General features: G+C 44.2%; 2 protein-coding genes across 3 annotated transcripts in view; both read left to right on the top strand.

Moving 5' to 3' along the window:
- The window catches only part of cdk14 (cyclin-dependent kinase 14), a 113,185-nt gene extending 100,545 nt beyond the window's left edge, over positions 1-12,640 (top strand). For both annotated transcript variants that reach the window (XM_038276384.1, XM_038276393.1), the window contains exon 14: positions 12,345-12,640. The gene's annotated coding sequence lies outside the window, so the exon portion shown is untranslated. The remainder of the gene's footprint in view (positions 1-12,344) is intronic.
- Positions 12,641-12,783: 143 nt separating this feature from the next.
- Positions 12,784-15,146, top strand: LOC119777499 (clumping factor A-like). Its single transcript, XM_038276402.1, has 2 exons — positions 12,784-13,925; positions 14,072-15,146. The coding sequence occupies exons 1-2, from the start codon at positions 13,786-13,788 to the stop codon at positions 14,529-14,531; spliced, it is 600 nt and encodes a 199-aa protein (XP_038132330.1). The 5' UTR covers positions 12,784-13,785; the 3' UTR covers positions 14,532-15,146.
- The last annotated feature ends 9,854 nt before the right edge of the window (positions 15,147-25,000 follow it).

Raw genomic sequence — 25,000 nt, 5'->3', positions numbered from 1 at the left:
ATCAGCTCTTCTGTCTTCATGTATTTGTTCTAATCAGCCAGCGAGTCCAATCAGAGTTAATTCACTCTGCAGATAAACACATGACAGAGAGATGTTGGCTCCTGATCCTCCATCCCTGATTTCCCCCCATCCCGGACGTCCCCCCATCCCGGACGTCCCCCCATCCCTGACGTCCCCCCAGCCCTGACGTCCCCCCATCCCGGACGTCCCCCCAGCCCTGACGTCCCCCCCAGCCCTGACGTCCCCCCATGCCGGACGTCCCCCCAGCCCTGACGTCCCCCCATCCCGGACGTCCCCCCATCCCGGACGTCCCCCCATCCCTAACGTCCCCCCATCCCTGATGTCCCCCCATCCCGGACGTCCCCCCATCCCGGACTTCCCCCCAGCCCTGATGTCCCCCCAGCCCTGATGCCCCCCCCATCCCGGACGTCCCCCCATCCCGGACGTCCCCCCATCCCGGACGTCCCCCCAGCCCTGACGTCCCCCCCAGCCCGGACGTCCCCCCATCCCTGACGTCCCCCCAGCCCTGACGCCCCCCCCAGCCCTGACGTCCCCCCAGCCCGGACGTCCCCCCAGCCCTGACTTCCCCCCAGCCCTGACGTCCCCCCAGCCCTGACGCCCCCCCCATCCCGGACGTCCCCCCATCCCGGACGTCCCCCCATCCCGGACTTCCCCCCAGCCCTGACGTCCCCCCAGCCCTGACGCCCCCCCCCATCCCGGACGTCCCCCCATCCCGGACGTCCCCCCATCCCGGACGTCCCCCCAGCCCTGACGTCCCCCCAGCCCGGACGTCCCCCCAGCCCTGACTTCCCCCCAGCCCTGACGTCCCCCCAGCCCTGACGCCCCCCCCATCCCGGACGTCCCCCCATCCCGGACGTCCCCCCATCCCGGACGTCCCCCCAGCCCTGACGTCCCCCCAGCCCGGACGTCCCCCCATCCCTGACGTCCCCCCAGCCCTGAGGCCCCCCCAGCCCTGACGTCCCCCCAGCCCGGACGTCCCCCCAGCCCTGACTTCCCCCCAGCCCTGACGTCCCCCCAGCCCTGACGCCCCCCCCCATCCCGGACGTCCCCCCATCCCGGACGTCCCCCCATCCCGGACTTCCCCCCAGCCCTGACGTCCCCCCAGCCCTGACGCCCCCCCCATCCCGGACGTCCCCCCAGCCCTGACGTCCCCCCAGCCCGGACGTCCCCCCATCCCTGACGTCCCCCCAGCCGTGACGTCACCCCTGATTCCCAGACAGAACCGGTCCAGGTTCTGCCGGTGAGAGCAGGCCTGGTGGTTCAGAGGCTTCAAAGTGGAGAAGCTCAGAGAATGAATTAAACATCAGTTTGATTAACCAGCTGAGTCCCTGAACACGCGCGCCTTTTGGAATAAATTAAACCCAAAGAAGAAGAAAAATCTGCCTGAGCTTCAGCGGGGCTTCTAAATAATTATGGAAATCTGAACCAAATTTCCCAGCAGAGATCCTCCTCTGTGCAGCTCGTTATCCTGACAGCAGAGCAGCTATTTAATACTCCTGACAATAAGGGGGGGCTGAACCAGAACCAGCAGCTCACTACAGGAGGTGGATCTGGGCCAGATCCGGTCTCCTCCCCATGTTCTGTGGTGGATGTTGGAGAGGATCATCAGAAAACCAGCCGGTGGAGGAAGACGGAGTAACGAGAGAGTGACATCACTGATGCTCCAACCTCACCGTGTGTTTGACCCAGCAAGGCCCACAAACCTTCTGAACTTCAGGAATCCTGGTCATCCTGCTGCCGTCCACCTGAGAACTGAAATCTGCATGATCAGCGCCCCATGATGCCGTCTTCCCATGCCGTCAGAAGCTCATTCATGGATCATGGAGGAAATCATGGAGGATCTGCTGACTGAGAGCTGAGCAGCAGAATGAAAGGAGCCCAGCAGGGAGATGATGAGGATGGACTGCTAGAGAAGGAGAAATGAGAACTGCTGATGGAGGAAAGAGGATCAACGTCTGCTGTGAACATTACTGAGTTCAGCAACAACCGACCTTCCGCCTTTTACTTCCCACCCTCACCTGTACTGTCCATCTCCAGACCACGTCGTTCATCCCTTCATCCAATCTGCATCTCTCTCAGACACAAACATCCAGATGTGAATGGATGAATTCAGAGCCCAACGTCCAGATGTGAACGGGTGAATTCAGAGCCCAACGTCCAGATGTGAACGGATGAATTCAGAGCCCAACGTCCAGATGTGAACGGATGAGTTTAGAGTCAAACATCCAGATGTGAACGGGTGAATTCAGAGCCAAACGTCCAGATGTGAACGGGTGAATTCAGAGCCAAACGTCCAGATGTGAACGGGTGAATTCAGAGCCAAACGTCCAGATGTGAACGGGTGAATTCAGAGCCAAACGTCCAGATGTGAACAGGTGAATTCAGAGCCAAACGTCCAGATGTGAACGGGTGAATTCAGAGCCAAACGTCCAGATGTGAACGGGTGAATTCAGAGCCAAACGTCCAGATGTGAACGGGTGAATTCTGAGCCAAACGTCCAGATGTGAACGGATGAATTCAGAGCCAAACGTCCAGATGTGAACGGGTGAATTCTGAGCCAAACGTCCAGATGTGAACGGATGAATTCAGAGCCAAATGTCCAGATGTGAACGGATGAATTCAGAGCCAAACATCCAGATGTGAACGGGTGAATTCAGAGCCAAAGCTAATTTCTATAGTAGATTGATCTCACATAGAGTGACTGACTGTTCTTTCTTTGGACCAGCCAATGAAACCAGAGGCCCCTGGATCCCTGCATGCCAGCTGCAGGGGGAGGGGGATTTTCTGCTGAGTCACTCGTACGAATGTTGGAGTTTGTTTGAGGAGCTTTTAAAGGAGTAAACCGCTGGTTTTATGACCTCCTTAAAGCTCCTGTCACGCCTTGACGGTTAGTTACGTTGGATAAGTTATGGGTACGTTTTGTGTAAGTTGTGTGCTCGATGAAACACGCTGAAGTATGCTGGCGACCGTCAACATACGGCGAGGACGTCAAGTCTATTAGGAATGCTTCAAATTTCCCGCCATACTGGTCATATTCCAGTCGTGGGCCGTCAGTTCCAGGTCAGTTATCTGATGGTTGACATCCGTTCAGTGTCAGTTCCTCATCAGTCGTGGTGTCTAGCTGATCCTAAACCTCTGACTAACTTCTGCGTAACTTATCCAGAACTTCTCTCCAACATATCAGCGTATCTGACGTGTTCCAGACGAGCGCTGAACGTGTTTCTAACTTCCAGCTACTGTATAATGGCATATTGGCAGCGTTTTGGTATAAAGGGGGTTCACAGGAGGAAACCGTCAGTTCTCCTCCAGACTTCATCCCCATCATAGGGTGAGCCAGACGGTGAGTGATGGATCCTCCCTGCGTTCACGCCCACCACCAACACACTTCCTAGCAGACATCTCTACAGAAAACCTGCAGGTCCAGCAGAACTCACAACCTCTTCTCGTGGTTAGAGCGCGGCGCCGCAGCTCAAAGTTTGCTTCAGCAGCCTGTTGGGTTGTAGAGGAAGGAAACTAAGCATCATTAAATATTCATGCTGAGTCGAAGATTTAACAAATTCTCATTTACAGCCATAAATATTTAATCAGGCCTCTGAATGGAAGAGGTTATAACTTGAGGGGAGGGGCTCAGTAAATCCCACCATTAAGGTTGTGCTTCTCCAAAGGCACGTCAGACCAAAGCAATGGATCTGAACCCTGAGCCGCTCCGGATCCTCAGGGATCCTTCCACAGGATGAGCTGCAGGAGCCACTTAACGAGGTATATATAGAGGAAAGGTTTACAGCACACTGAATAAACATTAAGGTGAGAAAGGGAGAGAAATGGCCTACAGACAGGAAAAACCTGCAGTTAGCAGCACAACTCTGGGACATTTAGCTAAAAATAGGATTTAGATGGAAAACCTGAGCAGAAAAACACCAGAGGAAGTCATCAATGTCACAAGAAGAAGCCTGAGATGGAGAGAAACCCAGAGGAGGTTCTACCAGAACACTGGACCTGTGGAGGCAGCTGGAGGGAGGAGCTGAGGAGGCGCTCCTTAGAGCACCTGAGGGGACAGCAGGCTGGGTCTGAAGGAGCTCTGCCAGGACTTCATGGATGGAGACCGGATAACGTTAGCCCGTCTGCAGCAGCTACGGGATAACGTTAGCCGTAACTGCTGCAGACGGGCTAACGTTAACCTGGCTGCTGCAGACAGGCTAACGTTAGCCGTGGCTGCTGCAGAAGGGCTAACGTTAACCTGGCTGCTGCAGACAGACTAACGTTAGCCGTAACTGCTGCAGACGGGCTAACGTTAGCCGTAACTGCTGCAGAAGGGCTAACGTTAACCTGGCTGCTGCAGACAGACTAACATTAGCCGTGGCTGCTGCAGATGGGCTAACGTTAACCTGGCTGCTGCAGACAGGCTAACGTTAGCTGTGGCTGCTGCAGACGAGCTAACGTTAACCTGGCTGCTGCAGACAGACTAACGTTAGCCGTGGCTGCTGCAGACGGGCTAACGTTAACCTGGCTGCTGCAGATAGGCTAACGTTAGCCGTGGCTGCTGCAGAAGGGCTAACGTTAACCTGGCTGCTGCAGACAGACTAACGTTAGCCGTGGCTGCTGCAGAAGGGCTAACGTTAACGTGGCTGCTGCAGACAGGCTAACGTTAGCCGTGGCTGCTGCAGACGGGCTAACGTTAACCTGGCTGCTGCAGACAGGCTAACGTTAGCCGTGGCTGCTGCAGACAGACTAACGTTAGCCGTAGCTGCTGCAGACAGGCTAACGTTAGCCCTTCTGCAGCAGCCACGGCTAACGTTAGCCGTGGCTGCTACAGAAGGGCTAACGTTAGCTGCAGACACACCTATGTTCTCGCCTCAAATGATCTAAAACATACTTTTATTGAACAACATTTTAACTTAATCCTCTGAGCTCTGTGAGCGCTAACCTGGAAGCTACTGCTGCCGCAGTGCATGCTGGGACAGCTGTCAGTCTGGAGAACGGACAAGTCTACTCTGATGCATGCTGGGTAAAGAGGAAGGGGCCAGAACAACATTCGGGTACTTTGTCCGTTCTTGGTCTGCTGTTCTAGGGAATTGAAGCAGTACTACGGCTGAGACAAGAGCCGATTTACCAGAAGCTTACGGACTGAGCATGTGCAGATTGACTATTCTGACCAGCGCCATCTATCGCCGCTGAGTCTGATGTGTGGTTTGTAGACGTCCAGTGTGAGCAGGTAGATTGCATCAGAGCGTCGGGTCGCACAGTGTGAGAACAAACATCATGAGCTGGGAACTTTTAAACCCTGTAGTTCCATCGTACGGTCTGAGCTGTAGCTGCGAGCAAACATTGTACCATGGATGCCTGGCTTTAGCCTGATGACTGCAGTGCTGAGAGTTTGCAGCGATGTTCACACATGCTGGAACATGTGAATCATGGGTTTAACCTGAGCCTGAGGAGGCGGGGCTCGGTGGGTCAGAGACGTCTTTCTATGTTAAACATTTAGTGTTTGTGGAACATTAGTGGGAATCTGTGTGTGTTCTGTTTCAGAAGGGGCAGGCTGCCAGGACACGGGCTAATGGGAACCACATGAGCGTACAGCCCAGTATGAAGAGAACACAGAGAACCTTCTAGTTTGTGACAGAAACAGGCTGAGGAGCTGAGTGATGACTCCAACCTAATAGATCAGAATCAGCAGTTAGTACATTTAGTTTTAGTTTTTTTAGTCAATAAAATGCAGTAACCTCATGAGATGCAAAGCTTTTAATCGGATAAGAAATACCATAGACTATTCAATTCAGTTCAGTTTATTTCTATAGCGCCAAATTCACAACACATCTCATCTCAAGGCGCTTTACATTTCAACCAGATCATCCAGTCAGATTTATTCAAAGTTTTCTATCTAAGGAAAACCAGCTGATTGCATCGACTCATTGACTCTTCAGCAATCCCTATCCATCTCACAGTGAGAAATTCACTTGTCATATCAGCTCAATAGTCAAAAGAAACCAAAATGAGGAAAAGGTGCATGGGGTATATATAGTATATACAGTGCATCCATATATATATATATATATATATATATATATATATATATATATATATATATATATATATATATATATATATATATATATATATATATTATATATATAACAGCTGAAGTCTCTTATCAGAAGACTTGACCAAAGCGCTTTACTCTACATTCAGTCATTCACTAATTAGATGCTGGTGAATTACATGGTAGCTGCAGCTGTTTAGTACAGCTTTCCAGACAGTAAATGAACATTTCCATTTCTTAAAGTTCAGCAGTGATCAAATGTAAACAGTCTGGGAGAAAAAACAAGGTGCAAAAAACTTATTGATCTGGAAGTTCAGAGGATTAATATCTTTGATGCAAATATGCAGTGTTGTTGGTTTGGTGTTATCAGTGTGATGCAGAGTAATTTCATCAGTTCATCAGTGTGATGGCGGTGGGGAAGAAGCTGCTGCAGAACCTGCTGGTCCTGCATTGAATGCTGTGAAGCCTCTTCCCAGAGGGCAGCAGGGAGAACAGTCCATGGTGGGGGGGTGAGGGGTCATTGATGATGTCACGGGCTCGGGACACGCAGCGCTGGGATGAAATGTCTTTAATGGAGGGAAGAGGAGCCCCCATGATCCTCTCTGCTGTTCTCACCTTCTTCCAGTCTGAGGCGCTGCATCCTCCACACCACACAGTGAGACAGCTGCTCAGAACGCTCTCTATGGTGCTTCTGGAGAAGGTGGGGAGGATGGGGGGGCAGGTGGGCTCTCCTCATCCTCCGCAGGAAGTCCAAGCGCTTCTGGGCCCTTTGGACCAGTGAGGTGGTGTTTCCAGTCCAGGTGAGGTGAGCAGAAGCTGGAGACTGACCTAGCATTTTAACACCAGCTGTTGTTGATGTAAACACACAGCCCCCCCCCCTCAGGTATTACAGTTGATATTATTATTAGTCTGATGATGTGAAACATTTCAGACGAACCAGATTGTGGCTGTAAATCCGTCTGATGTGGAACAGCTGATAAAGATGGAGGCTGCTGTTAGGAGGAGCGCTCGCTTCACCAGCTGCTCCACTGAGTCTGCAGTGACACAGACAACGTTCCTGTGGATCCTCTCTGGTCTTTGAAGTCAGGTCCAAGGAGCAGAGCTAAAATAAAGGCTGGAGGATAAATAGAGACACGTTTACTCACTGAGCTGTAAGGCCAGGCAGCTGCTTGATCACGAGGCGCCGCATTAAACCGTCAGCACTCTGTCAGACATGGTGAGGGTTCAGAGGGGGGGCTTTGGAGAGGCGGACAGCTAACTGGACCAAACATGGACGGCCCCCGTTATTAGTTTCAGTTAACTCAGAGACTGGAGGCTCTGCAGGAAGCCTGAGGTGTAACAGCTGGAACCAAGTCCAGATGCTGAGAATGATCCAAACGTTCAGAGCTGTAGGTCTAAGAGCTCATAACTGCAACATGCTTCCAAACTGCCTCCCTCCCCCACAGCTTATTGACGCATTCAGATTCTAGGAAAGTGGAGGCCTTCATCTGTGCTCGGTCCATCAGATCTGTAAAACAATGAGCTCCTTGTTGGCGTCTAAGATGTGTGACAGTGTGGACGATGAGATGGTGACTTCATTTACTCAAACACTTCCTGTACCTCCTCACCCTGTTAGGTGGTGCAGGTATCATTGGAGCGGCTCTTCTTTCTAGGAATCTGGCCACATTTATTAGTCCTCCAAAACCCTGACCCCCCAGGGTGCAGACCAGGAAGCAGAGTCCTAGTTTAACAGACCTCTCTGCAGCTTCTCTACTGTTACCCACTCTTTACTCCATCCAGACAGTGTCTTGCCCACGACCAAAATCTAATCAATTAGCAAATATTCCCAAAGCAGTAAATCATGATAATCTAATCAAAATTAAAGTATCTCCCAATTAGGAACAAAGTTAAAACGATTACATGTGGGTTTTTTTTTTTTACAGAAGATCTCTTTTTTCAAAAAAAGTCTGCTAGTTAATGACTTGATTTGTGGTAATCACATTGACTTATGTTGCCGTACAGAAACCTGGCTGCAGCAAGAGGATTATGTGAGCATAAATGAGGCAAATCCTTCTAGTTATTAAAATTTTCACATACCCAGAAATTTTGGATGAGGAGGAGTAGCAACAATCTATTCCTGTTCAAAATGTGAATAATCCCACACTTTCTCATCTTCATACTTTGGATCTTGTGCTGACATACGGCATAGAATGTGAAGAAATAACAGTATTTCCTCACAACCCTGTCCTCTCTGAATAGTTTTTAATAACCTTCAGGATTACTTCAGAGTTTTCCTGCCCCAAAAGAAGGTTCCATTCTTCCTACTACAGGCCAAACCGATCCTACTACTACACTAGTTGAGCTAGACGCCGTTAACTACTACAAGTGACCAGTATAAGCTCTCTGCTACTACTGACTGAGCGGCACGAGGCAATGAGGGACATGCGCAGTGTAGGGACAAACAGGGCGGCAACGCGTTCAAGAAACAGTTATATTAACTATTACAAATTAATTATTAACAATTAAATTTTTTTAATGAAAATAATTTTTTATTCTTGTCATATTTTTATTTTCTGCCAAACTATTTTTGTGCGTCTTCGTCTCGTCATCATCACGGGAATAAGGGGAGTTAACGAAATATTTTCGTCATCGTCCTGGTTGACGAAATTAACACTGCTTGTATGTTAGATCCAGTTCCAACCAGGTTATTTAAGGAAGTATTCCCTTTGACCTCTCTGAAAGTTTTAGAGGTTTTTCTTCTGCAGCTCAGCTGATTTCCACTTAATTGCTGATTAAAAGACTTTTGCTAAACTGCACCTGTCAGAATCAGCTGTGCTGAAGCAGGGAAACCTTAAACCTGCAGGAAAGCGGCCCTGGATCCAATTTTGGACAGTCTGCTGTAGAGTCAACACCAGCTAATGTCTTCAGTCTCTCCTTCTTCATTCCAGAGGAGATTGTCCTGCAACGATTGGTCTTAATCAGCTGGTTTCCCCAGGAACGTTTTACTAGTCTGACTGGATGATCTGATTGAATTGTCTCTGGATAGTGCCTAAAGGTGATGAGTGATGTCAAATGATGCTTTATAAATAAGGTTATTTGGAAATCTGTTTGGTGTTTCCCTGCTGCTCCACCCAGCAGTACAGCTCTATTGTCTCTGCTGTAAAGATGTCCATCACTGAGGTTAGTAGCTGTTTGTGTAGTTTGGCTCTGGTTTGGCGAAACAAGTGAGAAACAGTTTCCTGATTAGTCCCACTTAGACCATCACATGTCTGCTGAGTCTCTCCCTGTTCTGGTGGATCACATCATCTCTTCTATGAGGTCTGCTGACCTCACATGTCTCCACCTGAAATCAGATTAGGGAAGCTTTCCTGAGACCACTGCAAAGGATCTGTTCATGCAGGCAGAGAAAGATGAATGTCTGATTCATCTTCAACATGTTTTTGTTACTAGGGAGACACTGAACTGAACATTGCGATAAAACCTGAACCCGTCTGACCCGTTAAGGCTGATTGGACTAATTCACTATCCTCTTACCAGATCCATTAGTGAAAGGCAGCTCTAAACTAACGGGTTTTTAACTCAGACTTCAAAGAACTCAGGCTTTCAGCTCTTTTAAAGTCTGATGGGAGTTTGTTCCAGATCCGTGGAGCATAGATGCTGCTTCTCCATGTTTGGTTCTAGATGTGGGTTGACAGAGTAGGCTGGAACTAGAAGACCTGAGTGGTCTAGGAGGTAGATCCACTGAAAACAGATCAGTTATGGATTAAGGTGATTTCTAGACTAACAAAAGAATTTTCAAGTCTATTTTCTGAGTTACAGGGAGCCAGTGAGAGGACTTCAGAACCGCTGTAGGTACCAGATCTGCTCAGGGCCCCGCCCCTTTTTATGACATCACCATATGGCATCTCCACTCGGACAAACTGTATTGCACCTGTTTCTTAAGGATTGTTGAGTACGATGCTTGCCACTGTTATATTTTTGTTTGGCACTACTTTGTAAAGCAGAGGGCTACATGTTTATATGTGCAATAAAGGCGGAGCCTCTTTGTTCTCTGTGTTCAGCGAGAGCGGGCAGTGTGGCTACCGGTTAACCATAAAGTAATGTCGCCTGTCTCTTATTTATCTCATAAGTGAGTTCACGTTTATGCAAAGATGCATTCAGACGGTGCAGATAATGAAGTGTCCAGTGGCTCCATGGAGGCGGTAGGACATCCGCTGCAGAAGAATCAACAAGGATGAAATGTCTTCTGGAGTCTCAACATATTATTACTTATTTGCTATTATTTTACATTTCATCAACGATCTAAAGTAGCCGAAAGTAGAAAACAATCATTGTCAGTCTGGAAGGAAAGTACCGGCTTCTAAGACAGACTGAGCTCTGCCATTTGACAAGATGACACTAAAAGTCTGTTTATTTATATTCTTTTTATTAATATCTAAGGGCAGAGGAGGACAAATGGAACATCTAAAAAAATGACTTTCATAGATTTTAGGAAAAAAAACAATTATTCTACTTGTAGAAAACAAGCGGTTTTGTTGACACAAATTTAAAAGTAGTGTAGCATAATATGGCTAACTGAGCGAGCTAAAAGAGGCTAAGCTGTTAGCTACTAAGCACAGCTAGCCACAGCGCTACCCAGCTCTCCCCCTTAATATCATGGTCTAACAGTTACTTTGTTCACCAGAAACAGATTTTTTCAGCTTTGTTATCAATCAGGTAAAACTTAATTGTTCTGATCTACTTTCTTAGTTCTAGTGATCTACTCTGAAAGTTCAACTGGATCAAAGCAGTCTAAACCCGGTTCAGATTCTTTGGCTACCTTAGATGCTGCCCCACCCTCCAGATATAAACCAGTCATAGAGGAGTGCTAATGATCTTAATCTTAATAGAATCAATCTTATTGATAAAGAATCCCATAAAATCATTGCTGCTAAGAGCAGGTGGAATGGACGGTTCAACAGAGCTATGGCTCTGGGTGAGTTTGGCAACTGGAATAAAAAGAAATATAGGATTATTCTTATTCTCCTCTATTAATGAGGAGAAATATGCTGCTCTTGCTTTGCAAAGGGTCCTCTTATACAGCAGTAAACCATTTTTCCAGACTAGGAAGGACTCTCGCAGGCCTGTGGAGCGATATTTTCTCTCCAGTTTCCTAGCATTTTGCTTCAAAGTCCGCAGCTCTGCATTAAACCAAGGAAGCAGCTTTCTATTTTTAAAGATTTTCTTTTTCAAAGGAGCTGCGTTGTCTGAGGCAGTACGCAGAGAACTAGCAACCCCATCAACAAAATCATCAACCTGTGAAGGGGAATAAGCCAGACTTTGCCACTGTCCAGAGACACAGAGGAGAGAGAAAGTGAAACAGATTCTTCAAAATAAATAACTGTACTATCTGATAAAGATCTACTAAAATTGAACCTTCTTTTGGGGGAGGAGAACTCTGTTAAAGTAATCCTGAAGGTTATTAGAAAGTGGTCAGAGAGGACAGGGTTGTGAGGAAATACTGTTATTTCTTCACATTCTATGCCGTATGTCAGCACAAGATCCAAAGTATGAAGATGAGAATGTGTGGGACTATTCACATTTTGAACAAAGCCAATAGTGTCTAAGATAGCATTAAAGGCTGCTCTTAAGCTATCGCCTTCAATGTCAGCATGGATGTTAAAATCTCCCACTATGATGACCCTGTCAGTATTTAATACCAAATCAGAAAGGAACTCTGAAAACTCATCTAAAAATTCAGAGTAAGGACCTGGTGGACGATACAAAGTTACAAAAAGAAGAGGTTTTCTTGCCTTGAAATTTGGATCAGGGAAATTAAGGGTTAAATGTTCAAAAGAGTTGTAGGTATTAATTGTTTTGGGAGTAATCAGTAAGTCCGACTGGAAGATTGTTGCTACTCCTCCTCCTCGCCCAGAACTTCTGGGGATGTGAAAATTTAAATAGCTTGAAGGAGTTGCCTCATTTATGCTCACATAATCCTCTTGCTGCAGCCAGGTTTCTGTAAGGCAGCATAAATCAGTGTGATGATCACAAATCAAGTGGATAGATGAATAAATGTATGATTGAATGAATGAATGTATGAGTGAATAGACCATTTTATTGGTTTTCTTCTAAATCGGTTAAATTGGTGGATCCTAATCCAGTGCCTTGGTGAGATTCTCAGCAATATATTGGTTAATCTAACCAAACTGGTTTAACCTACTAGGTTAGTTGTCTTAAAGTCTGGGAAGATTTAAACCCAAACAAATGTAGCAGAAGTGTCTGGATCTGTTTCTGACTCTGCCTCTTTGTCTCTGTCTGATTCCAGGTGGCTGCAGAAGATGGAGGCATCGGGAAGAGCTCCAGCTCTCTTTATTTATTACCTTCACACAATATTTGACTGTGTTTGTGGGGGTGCATGAGAGGGGTCCCTTTTTGAACGGTACCGAAGATTTCAGACTGTCGTTTGCAAGCTTTGTTTACTTTTTATAAGTTTTCAGTAATCACCTATCATGGCCGCCGTAGAGAGAAAATGGCGTCACTATCGCTGCATATCGTGTTCTGTGTTTGTAACTAGCCTCCTATTTAAGAATGTATATTTGTATGTATGATATCTAAAAACTATATAATGGACATTTTTATTATTACAGCTTGTTACACGGAACATTGAAAGGAAAAGGAGGGGGGTTTACTTCTGTCTCCTTTATCTCTGATTTGTGGAAGATTATTTTAAAAAAGCGGTCAAGACAATGCTGATGATGATGATGATGATGATGATGACGAAGAGAGGTTTTTGGAGATTCAACATTTTCTCTGGAAGCCATTTCGGAGGTCCTTCATTGGCTTTAAAAACTGAAGCTTTTCTGTGTGCAATATCTGGAAAATGCTCTTCAGACTGAGAAAACATGGCCGCCGCTCCTGCTGTACAACTGGAATGTTCTGGAACGTAGCTCCAAATTTAGCTTGCTTGTTTTTTTCAATCTGCAGGATGAGGGATGTGATCATAGATTCCTGCATAGACTCCTCCATAGACTCCATCATAGATTCCTGCATAGACTCCTCCATAGACTCCATCATACATTCCTGCATAGACTCCTCCAAAGACTCCATCATAGATTCCTGCATAGACTCCTCCATAGACTCCATCATAGATTCCTGCATAGACTCCTCCATAGACTCCATCATAGTTCCTGCATAGATTCCTTCATAGACTCTTACATAGACTCCATCATAGTTCCTGCATAGATTCCTTCATAGACTCTTACATAGACTCCATCATAGATTCCTGCATAGACTCCTCCATAGACTTCATCATAGATTCCTGCACAGACTCCTCCATAGACTCCATCATAGATTCCTGCATAGACTCCTCCATAGACTCCATCATAGATTCCTGCATAGACTCCATCATAGATTCCTGCATAGACTCCTCCATAGACTTCATCATAGATTCCTGCACAGACTCCTCCATAGACTTCATCATAGATTCCTGCACAGACTTCTCCATAGAGTCCATCATAGAGTCCTGCATAGACTCCTCCATAGACTCCATCATAGATTCCTGCATAGACTCCATCATAGATTCCTGCATAGACTCCTCCATAGACTCCATCATAGATTCCTGCATAGACTCCATCATAGATTCCTGCATAGACTCCTCCATAGACTCCATCATAGATTCCTGCATAGACTCCTCCATAGACTCCATCATAGATTCCTGCATAGACTCCATCATAGATTCCTGCATAGACTCCTCCATAGACTTCATCATGGATTCCTGCACAGACTCCTCCATAGACTTCATCATAGATTCCTGCACAGACTTCTCCATAGAGTCCATCATAGAGTCCTGCATAGACTCCTCCATAGACTCCATCATAGATTCCATCATAGACTCCTCCATAGACTCCATCATAGACTCCTCCATAGACTCCATCATATATTCCTGCATAGACTCCATCATAGATTCCTTCATAGACTCTTACATAGACTCCATCATAGATTCCTGCATAGACTCCTCCATAGACTCCATCATAGTTCCTGCATAGACTCCATCATAGATTCCATCATAGAATCCTCCATAGACTCCATCATAGCTTCCATCATAGACTCCTCCATAGACTCCATCATAGATTCCTGCACAGACTCCTGCATAGACTCCATCATAGATTCCTGCACAGACTCCTGCATAGACTCCATCATAGATTCCTGCATAGACTCCTCCATAGACTTCATCATAGATTCCTGCACAGACTCCTCCATAGACTTCATCATAGATTCCTGCACAGACTCCTCCATAGAGTCCATCAGAGAGTCCTGCATAGACTCCTCCATAGACTCCATCATAGATTCCATCATAGACTCCTCCATAGACTCCATCATAGACTCCTCCATAGACTCCATCATATATTCCTGCATAGACTCCATCATAGATTCCTTCATAGACTCTTACATAGACTCCATCATAGATTCCTGCATAGACTCCTCCATAGACTCCATCATAGTTCCTGCATAGACTCCATCATAGATTCCATCATAGAATCCTCCATAGACTCCATCATAGGTTCCATCATAGACTCCTCCATAGACTCCATCATAGATTCCTGCACAGACTCCTGCATAGACTCCATCATAGACTCCTGCATAGACTCCATCATAGAGCAGGATGCGTGCTACATTCATTCTTCCAACTTGAGGCCACTTTGGTTCTTAAACATCGATGTTTGTCGTTGGGACGATCTGTTGCAAACAGGTCGCTGTTTGCAGAAACACGCTAGCCATTAGAGGACCTCCATGTTGGATCCAGATCCTGATCTCATCTGTTCTGTGTTGCATCCCAGAAGCTTCTCTTAAACCATCTCGGTCGGTGTGATGATTGGGTGGACAGGTCTGATGTGGTTTAGGATCCAGTCCTCCAAAGCAGCAGCGATCAGACGGTCTGAGCCTGATCAACGTGGGCAATAAGTGTCAGTGCTTCCATCCCAAATGATGAGCTAATGTACAGACATGGAAAACAGGCTGGAAAGCTCTCCATACGTTTGGAGCCATCATTCAACGTATGTGGGGGTCTGTTCAGCTCAGAGTCTAACGTTTTGCTACCTGCAGCAGGTACTGTGCAGGTGGTTAGCAGTTCCACCAACACGCTCTGCTCACGCTCCCATAATGTCTTCCCACCAAAGCTGCTGATTCCTGGATGTTCTGCATCTGAACATGGATCTGGTTTCTAAAGGAGCATCATCTGCTAACCGGTTCAGACGGACTGCTGTGCTTTTATTTTGTGTTCTAATATATAAATAATATTTGAGTAGGTTTGGTGATGATTGTGAAGTACTATCAAAGCAATGAATTCCTTCCATCAATCAGTTTTAAATCAACTGAAACAATAATGATGGCCCTGCACTGTTGATCAGCCAGACGGCGGATGATCTAAAGCGAAGGACTAACGGATGCTGCGGATGTGATTCCCATCTGCTGAGGCTCCCAGTCAGCAGAGCTTCCTGATCTGCTCCTCTTGTCCTTTCAGTGTCTCCGTCCGGCTGGGAGAACTGGTCTAGTTTATGCATCCGTTGGAGTGAAATGTTCTTGTGTCCATTCAAACCGTTCCTGTCCTCTGGTTGGTCCCAAAGCGAGCTGAGAGCATGCTCTAACATTAAACCATATTCCAGTGTCCTTATGTAGGCTAGCTGCAGCCAGAGACGGCTGAACAGGTCCGGCTCTGCTATTGGGAAGAAGATCCAACACTGGTCAGGAGATGATGGTTGTTAAGAGAAGATGTGATAAAAGTGGCAGAAAAACAGGAGAGGAAGTCGGTCTATCCTAGAGCTGCTGCTCCGTATCCAGAGCTGTGGGCTGAAGTGGTCTAGCTAACAATCAGGACCGTGTTGGAAAGAGGCAGTCGCTCCTCAGGCTTTAGGCAGCTGGAGGAGGTCATGGGTGGTCATGATGGGAGCGATAGCCCATCATTAAAACCATCATTTACAACAACTGATGGCTGCAGACCAAAGCAATAGACACCGACAGCTTTGTCCTTATCAAGTAACAGAGACTAAAGCGTGACCCATGGGTCGGCGGATGGCGCCACCCTGAGTTGGGTTCCTCCCTCACAGATCGACTTTATTTCCAGAGCCGTCTGTGGCTTCAGAGCTTCAGTCGTTCAGCGGTTGTTAGCTCCTTTACTGTTATGGCAATAAATCCCAGATGTTTTGGTCGGTATGAGCCGTCCCTACCAGGAACTTTAGGGACTTTATGGCAATAACGCATCACTGCTCTCATTAGCATAGAAACATCAGGAAGATTCACTGAGCATCTGATCAGACGTTGGACCAAACATGTTCTGCATGTCGAAGGTTTTCTGCCAGCTGAGACTCACAGGAAACAAACCGGAACCTTCTTCCTCCACAGATGGTTTCCTGTGTAATTACTGGTGTTCCTGGGTTCCCGCAGTGGTCTCACCCAGAAGTTGGTGGGTTGTTGCCATGGAGCAGAGATCGCCCAGTGGCTTTAGGGGCTTCTTGGAGCGTCTGCAGAGGTTCCCCTCTGCTCCTCATCCATGCAGTCGTGTACGATAAGGATTGGCTCGATGATAAATAAACGGCTTCTATTCCGGCCGTTTCTCCTGTGGACTTAGACTAAACACGTAGGTCGGTTCTGATGCTTCTTGGCTGTGCTCAGCAATCAATCTGTGTTTGCAAGATCTTAATATGAAGCATATCTTGCAGTTTGCTTTTATTTTGTATGCTGCACTGAACTACAGAAGAACAGCTTCTTCACCAGTGGTCTGGGGACAGAAGAGGAGGGGAAAGAATATTGTAAACCTTAGAATAGATGTTACATTATTTGTTCCAACCTCTATGTAATGTTATTATGGAAGATGTAATGTCCTTCTGTAAATGTTTAATGTTGATTACCTGAAAATAAATTCAGTAAACCTTCAGAGGTGTCCGATGAGCTCACAGCATGGCGCTACAGCAGGGCTCCACAGGTCTGGTCCTGGAGGTCCGACTTCCTGAACCTTTTAGATGAGTCTCTGCTCCGCTTCTAGGAAACTGACCGAGGTCATCAGCAGGACAGACAGACGGATGGATGATGCTCATGATAGAATTTCACTGAACCATCAAGCGACTCTTTCAACAAGGGAACAAAATAAAAACACGTCCTTCAAATGATCCAATCACAGTAAAGATAACATGGTGTTCTCCAACTTCCCCCGGTCTGATCTGACCTGCTTCCCCCGCTTTGAAAGCAGCTCAGGATCCTTAGAAAACTTAAATAAGCTAATGCCGTCATGATGGGGGTTGAAGGGAAAAGCTGCGACACAACGCAAAGCTATAGCTGCATCTGAAACATCTGCAGCTGTCCATAACTGAACCTCTGCTCCAGCTCAGTCCTCCTGATTGCATCACTCCTCAGTCTCTGAGCGCTGCTGCAGCCCTGAGTGGCAGAAAGGATTTGATAAAAACTGTTTCAAAGTATAACTTTGATCACTATTAACTATTAGTATTAATTACATGTAGTCCAAAAATGTAATCAAATTTAATTCAATTCAATTCAATTCAGTTTATTTATATAGCGCCAAATTCACAACACGTCATCTCAAGGCACTTTACAGTTCAACCAGATCATACAGTCAAATTGATACAAAGTTTTCTATCTAAGGAAAACCAGTTGATTGCATTGACTCATTGACTCAAATACAATCCCCCACACTAAGCATGCTTGTAGCGACAGTGGAGAGGAAAAACTCCCTTTTAACAGGAAGAAACCTCCAGCAGAACCAGGCTCAGGGGGAGCGGCCATCTGCCGAGGCCGACTGGGGTTCAAGGAGACAGAAACAGAGATACAAAAAGCAGCTGTAAAAGGCGGCCCCGTCCAGGAAACACACAGCCAGGCAGAAAAGCTCCAAGGCAGCTCCCATGCCAGAGGACGAAGAGAGCACATCCACTCAGTCACGGTCAGAGAAACAGGACCACACTGGAAAACAGGCCGATCTCCAACATCTATTAACAAGGGTGTTGATAGAAGCAGCACAGCTGATGTTTTTTTCCAGGATGACGTCACAGCCAAACAGGAACAGACGAGGCAAAGCTACTCTGAGGAAAAGCAGAGAGAACAGAAGGTTAGAGATTGAACTAACAGATTCTGCAGAATAGGAGAACAGAGAGAGAATGAAGCAGAATGATGAAATGGGGGTCCCTATGTCCTCCAAAAGTCTAAGCCTATAGCAGCATAACTATAGAGATAGCTCAGGATAACCTGAGCCACCCTAACTATAAGCTTTATCAAAAAGGAAAGTTTTAAGCCTAGCCTTAAAAGTAGACAGGGTGTCTGCCTCACGGACTAAAACTGGTAGTTGGTTCCACAGGAGAGGAGCCTGATAACTAAAAGATCTGCCTCCCATTCTACTTTTAGAAATTCTAGGAACCACTAGTAAACCTGCAGATTGAGAGCGAAGTGCTCTGTTAGGAACATCAGGAACAATCAGATCTCTGATATCAGATGGAGCTTGGCCATTTAAGGCTTTATATGTGAGAAGGAGGATTTTAAATTCTATTCTTGATTTAACAGGAAGCCAATGAAGAGAAGCCAGGATAGGAGAGATATGATCTCTCTTTTTCATTTTCATCAGAACCCTGGCTGCAGCATTTTGGATCAGCTGAAGGCTTTTAACTACAGTTTGTGGACTTCCTGATAGTAAAGAATTACAATAGTCCAGCCTTGAAGTAACAAATGCATGGACTAGTTTCTCAGCATCACCCCTGGACAGGATATTTCTAATTTTTGCAATGTTCCTCAGATGAAAGAAGGAAATTCTAGAAACCTCTTTGATATGGGATTTAAATGACAGGTCCTGATCAAAAATAACACCAAGATTTTTTACTTTATTATCTGAAATCAGTTTAATCCCATCCAAATGAAGTGACTGACTAATCAGCTTCTTTTTCAGAGACTCTGGTCCAAAGACTATAACTTCTGTTTTGTCTGCATTCAGAAGCAGAAAATTAAGAGTCATCCAGGTTTTTATGTCTTCAAGACATGCCTGTAATCTATGTAATGGGTTAGCTTCATCTGGATTTATAGACAGATATAGCTGGGTATCATCAGCATAACAGTGGAAATTAATCCCATGCTGTCTAATAACTCTACCAATTGGGAGCATGTATAAAGTAAAGAGAATTGGTCCTAGCACTGATCCCTGTGGTACTCCACAGGTAACCTTTGAGCGTGTTGAAGATCTATCATTAACATGAACAAACTGAATTCGATCAGATAGATCAGATTTAAACCAATCTTAAACCTTTAAGATTGGTATTTCTTTGTTTTTAACAAATAACAAATGTCTAAATATAAATCTAAAGGCTCCTAATTAAGCTGTTCTATCTTTACCAGTAGGTGGCGCTAATGCACCAGAAGGTTGTTTCTCAGCCAACATAAAATAAGCAGAAAAAAGCATCAATTAACACTTGGCTGTCCAGAGGCTGCATCCTCCAGGGACCCGGTCTACCTGGACTAGATCCTCCAGGGACCCGGTCTACCTGGACTGGATCCTCCAGGGACCCGGTCTACCTGGACTGGATCCTCCAGGGACCCGGTCTACCTGGACTGGATCCTCCAGGGACCCGGTCTACCTGGACTGGATCCTTGGAGGTCTGTGAAAATAAGGAGGCTGGAAGAGTTTGGCTGTGGATTCAAACAGGTCCAGCCTTCTCCGGCTTTCACCCCCCCACTGTTGCCTAGTAACCGTAACATTTAACACAGCAAAGAATGGATGCTGAACTTCTCTCTGCTGTTCTGGGTGCTGATTACATTTCTGAGGAGCTTCAGCAGCAGTACGGTCGTCTCAGATGTCAGATTTATAGTCCCCACCCTGCAGAGATATTAGAATCTGAGCTTAAATGTCAGCCAAACCCATTTCCACCAAACATTACCGCCACATATCTGACTCTATAACCATTAAAACAACTATTTTCATTAATTTCAGACGGAACTATTCACACACTGAATTATATTAAACTGAACTTCCAATATTCACCACTGTTTGGCGCCATTTCCCTTCTTCCTCTGAGCACGGAGCAGCCAGCTTGCTTGGACTCCCAATGAATCATGGGATACCCAAGGCTACGGAGGATACAGCAGTCCTCTTTCCCGCCATCCTGCTGTATTAGCAGTTAATCTCCCATATTAATGTTTTATAAATCTCTGAGGGGTGTTTCCATGGAGGAGCTAAAGATGGACATGATGGACATGAAAGGAAACTCAGGAGCTCAGTGAAGGAGGGAGAACCTCTAAAGGTTGAAGTTTAGCAGCTGGAGCTTCTGTTTGGAGGCTGGGACCCATTACAGTTAGCTTCATTTACAAGACAACTAGCTGTGTACTGATCAGTATTTAGAAGATAAGAGATAAAACCCAAAAATATGAATACATTTGTTTGTAGTAATTTTATTTTACAGGCAATAATCAAATGAACTGGATGGAGAATCTTATTAAAATGATTGATGGTGCAGACATAAAATACAGCTGAGTCTGTTCAAAACAAAGACACAATTATTTTTATTTTTTTCTGCACTTTTATTGTATCATATTTTATGTATTCATGGAAAACATGTTTAGAGTCACATTTGGTCCTAAAGTATAAAACATTTAACTTTGATTCTGTTTCTATTCTGCTTCCTTATTGTTCCATCTTTTTAGAAAGTAAAGGTTGGGCAGGTGGAGCAGTGGTGACTGTGATCGACCAATATCCGGACGCAGCCGACCCGGCTTTCAATCTGACCTGTGAAACGAGCCACTAGTGCCGTAAAAACAAAAAAATATATAAAAATAAAGGTTTGTCATAATAACACATTGACATCGCCTCTAAAGAATATCACTGTTCATTGATTCTTCATTGATGAGTTTAAATCAATCACCTACAGAAAGATAAATAAAGAGTTGCACATTCATTTCAGTGGATTCTGAAGTGTTTAAAAGTTAAGTTGGGCACCGACAGCTGATTCCAGTGAAAAAAGGAAAAACTAGCTAGATTCCATAAAAGTTAAAAACAAACAAAAAAATCCACTGGACTTGGTTTCCAAGATTTGAAGATGTTTCACCACCTCTCCAGGAAGCTTTCTCAATCCATTGATAAGCAGACATAGAAAAAGAAGCATAGATAGAAAAGGCAACTGTCAACCAGCTCCACAGGCGGCCCCGTCCAGGAAACACACAGCCAGGCAGACGAGCTCCGAGCCAGCTCCCATGTCAGAGGATGAAGAGAGCACATCCAGTTAGTCACAGTCAGAGAAACAGGACTACACTGAAAAACAGGCCAAGCTCCAACATCTATAAACAAAGGTGTTGATGGCAGCAGCACAGCTGATATTTCTCTCCAGGATGGAGTCACAGCCAAACAGGAACAGACCAGATGAAGCTACTATGAGAGAAAGCAGAGAGAGCAGAACGTTAGAGATTGAACTAACAGATTCTGCAGAGTGGGAGAACAGAGATAGAATGAAGCAGAATGATGAAAAAGGGGTCCCTATGTCCTCCAGCAGTCTAAGCCTATAGCAGCAGAACTATAGAGATAGCTCAGGATAACATGAGCCACTCTAACTAGAAGCTTTATCAAAAAGGAAAGTTTTAAGCCTAGCCTTAAAAGTAGACAGGGTGTCTGCCTCACGGACTAAAACTGGTAGTTGGTTCCACAGGAGAGGAGCCTGAGAACTAAAAGATCTGCCTCCCATTCTACTTTTAGAAATTCTAGGAACCACTAGTAAACCTGCAGATTGAGAGCGAAGTGCTCTGTTAGGAACATAAGGAACAATCAGATCTCTGATATCAGATGGAGCTTGGCCATTTAAGGCTTTATATGTGAGAAGGAGGATTTTAAATTCTATTCTTGATTTAACAGGAAGCCAATGAAGAGAAGCCAGGATAGGAGAGATATGATCTCTCTTTTTCATTTTCATCAGAACTCTGGCTGCAGCATTTTGGATCAGCTGAAGGCTTTTAACTACAGTTTGTGGACTTCCTGATAGTAAAGAATTGCAATAGTCCAGCCTTGAAGTAACAAATGCATGGACTAGTTTCTCAGCATCACCCCTGGACAGGAGATTTCTAATTTTTTCAATATTCCTCAGCACAAGATCCAAAGTATGAAGATGAGAATGTGTGGGACTATTCACATTTTGAACAAAGCCAATAGTGTCTAAGATAGCATTAAAGGCTGCTCTTAAGCTATCGCCTTCAATGTCAGCATGGATGTTAAAATCTCCCACTATGATGACCCTGTCAGTATTTAATACCAAATCAGAAAGGAACTCTGAAAACTCATCTAAAAATTCAGAGTAAGGACCTGGTGGACGATACAAAGTTACAAAAAGAAGAGGTTTTCTTGCTTTGAAATTTGGATCAGGGAAATTAAGGGTTAAATGATCAAAGAGTTGTAGGTATTAATTGTTTTGGGAGTAATCAGTAAGTCAGACTGGAAGATTGTTGCTACTCCTCCTCCTCGCCCAGAACTTCTGGGGATGTGAAAATATAAATAGCTTGAAGGAGTTTCCTCATTTATGCTCACATAATCCTCTTGCTGCAGCCAGGTTTCTGTAAGGCAACACAAGTCAATGTGATTATCACAAATCAAGTCATTAACTAGCAGACTTTTAGAGGAAAGAGATCTTATGTTAAACAGACCGCATTTAATCATTTTACCTTTTTCCCCAATTGGAGTTATTTTGATTTTAATTAGATTATCATTATTTACTCCTTTGGGAATATTTGCTAATTTATTAGATTTTGGTCGTGGGCAAGACACTGTCTGGATGGAGTAAAGAGTGGGTAACAGTAGAGAAGCTGCAGAGAGGTCTGTTAAACTAGGACTCTGCTTCCTGTGTGTTTAAAATCACATTATTTTTTTATAAGTTTTAGATTATAACAGTCAGTATCACCCATATTCTGCCTTAGTCCATTTACCCTATTTATAAGAAAATTATAAAAATAATTTGAAATATCCAATGGTTTGCTCAGAAATATGCCGTCTGATTCAACAAAAGAAGCCCCACCAGGGTTTTCCAGAGCTCTTTACCTTCCTGCTTTACAGCATTTATTCTTTGCATATAATATTCTGTTTTCATTGATCTATTCCGTTTTATAACCTGGTTTCTCAATTTATAGAACTTAAATTTATCCTCCAGTAATCCAGACATTGCTAATCTAGATTTGGCCTCATCTCTTTCTTTTATGAGACTTTTTAGAGTCTCATTCAACCATAGAGCTGGTCTCACTTTTTCCATACACTTTTTCATAAGGGCATTTTTATCAACAATCTTCATAAACATTTCCATAAAGATATTTAAGGAGGCATCAGGCTCCTCAGCAACATACAAGTCGGTCCAGTCGACATCACCAACATTAGCCAGAAAACTTTCAGGAATTCATTTCTTAAAATCCTTTTATGTATTATATTGATCTAACATTTAGGAATTTTAGTTTTTCTGGTTAATCGCTATAAAATGATGGTCACTAAAACCCACAGAAGGAGAAACTGGTTCAGTACAGCATTCAGGAATGTTTGTGTAACTGTGGTCAATGCAAGTGGCAGAAGTCTGGCCAGCAATGCTCCTAAAAAGTCTGGTTGGTTGAGAAATAATCTGAGACAGATTATAAGCATTAATTAATGATACCATCTTCTGTTTCATTGGACAGTGATTTGCAAACCAGTCTATGTTCATATCCCCAAGTAAAGAAATATCCCAATTAACATCTGCAACTCTGTCAACTAACATGGTTCAGGTATTGCATATCAGACCCAGGAGGTCTATAGCAGCATCCGATCAGCACCGGCTTACGGCTGATTGGATCAAACTGTGCATGAAGTAATCAGCTATAAGCTCCGGGTCGCTGTTGGTCATGTCAGCTTCCATCCCCACAATATAAATGGACTGAAACCATCTATGCTGCCATTTAGACCACTTGGTTTAGCTTCTATATAAGTCCATCTGCCAATAAGCATTCGGCTTGCGACATTTCCATGTCTAAATAAAGTTAACATTGTTCCATCATCCATGATGATGATGATGATGATGCCATTGCCCGCTGATGTAGCCAGCCTGTTTATGCTGCTACAGCTCCTGGTACGCAACAGCAGGGTCACTTTGGGAAAATATTAGAAAACCCTAAAAAAAAGTAACCTTTTTCCTAAAAATTTGCATGTTTATAATCTCATAAATTTGCATGTTTATAATCTCATAAATTTGCATGTTTATAATCTCATAATTTGCATGTTTATAATCTTGTAAATTTGCATGTTTATAATCTCATCAATTTGCATGTTTATAATCTCATAATTTGCATGTTTATAATCTAATAAATTAGCATGTTTATAATCTCATAAATGTGCATGTTAATAATCTCATCAATTTGCATGTTTATAATCTAATAAATTTGCATGTTTATAATCTCATAAATGTGCATGTTTATAATCTCATAATTTGCATGTTTATAATCTCATAATTTGCATGTTTATAATCTCATAATTTGCATGTTTGTAATCTCATAATTTGCATGTTTATAATCTCATAATTTGCATGTTTATAATCTCATAATTTGCATGTTTATAATCTAATAAATTTGCATGTTTATAATCTCATAAATGTGCATGTTTATAATCTCATAATTTGCATGTTTATAATCTAATAAATTTGCATGTTTATAATCTCATAAATTTGCATGTTTATAATCTCATAATTTGCATGTTTATAATCTCATAAATTTGCATGTTTATAATCTCATAAATTTGCATGTTTATAATCTCATAAATTTGCATGTTTATAATCTCATAATTTGCATGTTTATAATCTAATAAATTTGCATGTTTATAATCTCATAAATGTGCATGTTTATAATCTCATAAATTTGCATGTTTATAATCTTGTAAATTTGCATGTTTATAATCTCATCAATTTGCATGTTTATAATCTCATAATTTGCATGTTTATAATCTTGTAAATT

Source organism: Cyprinodon tularosa, unplaced genomic scaffold, assembly GCF_016077235.1.
Source record: "Cyprinodon tularosa strain WSP-4 unplaced genomic scaffold, ASM1607723v1 ctg1004, whole genome shotgun sequence".
NCBI lineage: Eukaryota > Metazoa > Chordata > Actinopteri > Cyprinodontiformes > Cyprinodontidae > Cyprinodon > Cyprinodon tularosa.
The sequence above is the reverse complement of the archived record's forward strand: the minus strand, read 5'-3'. Positions and strand labels throughout refer to the sequence as shown.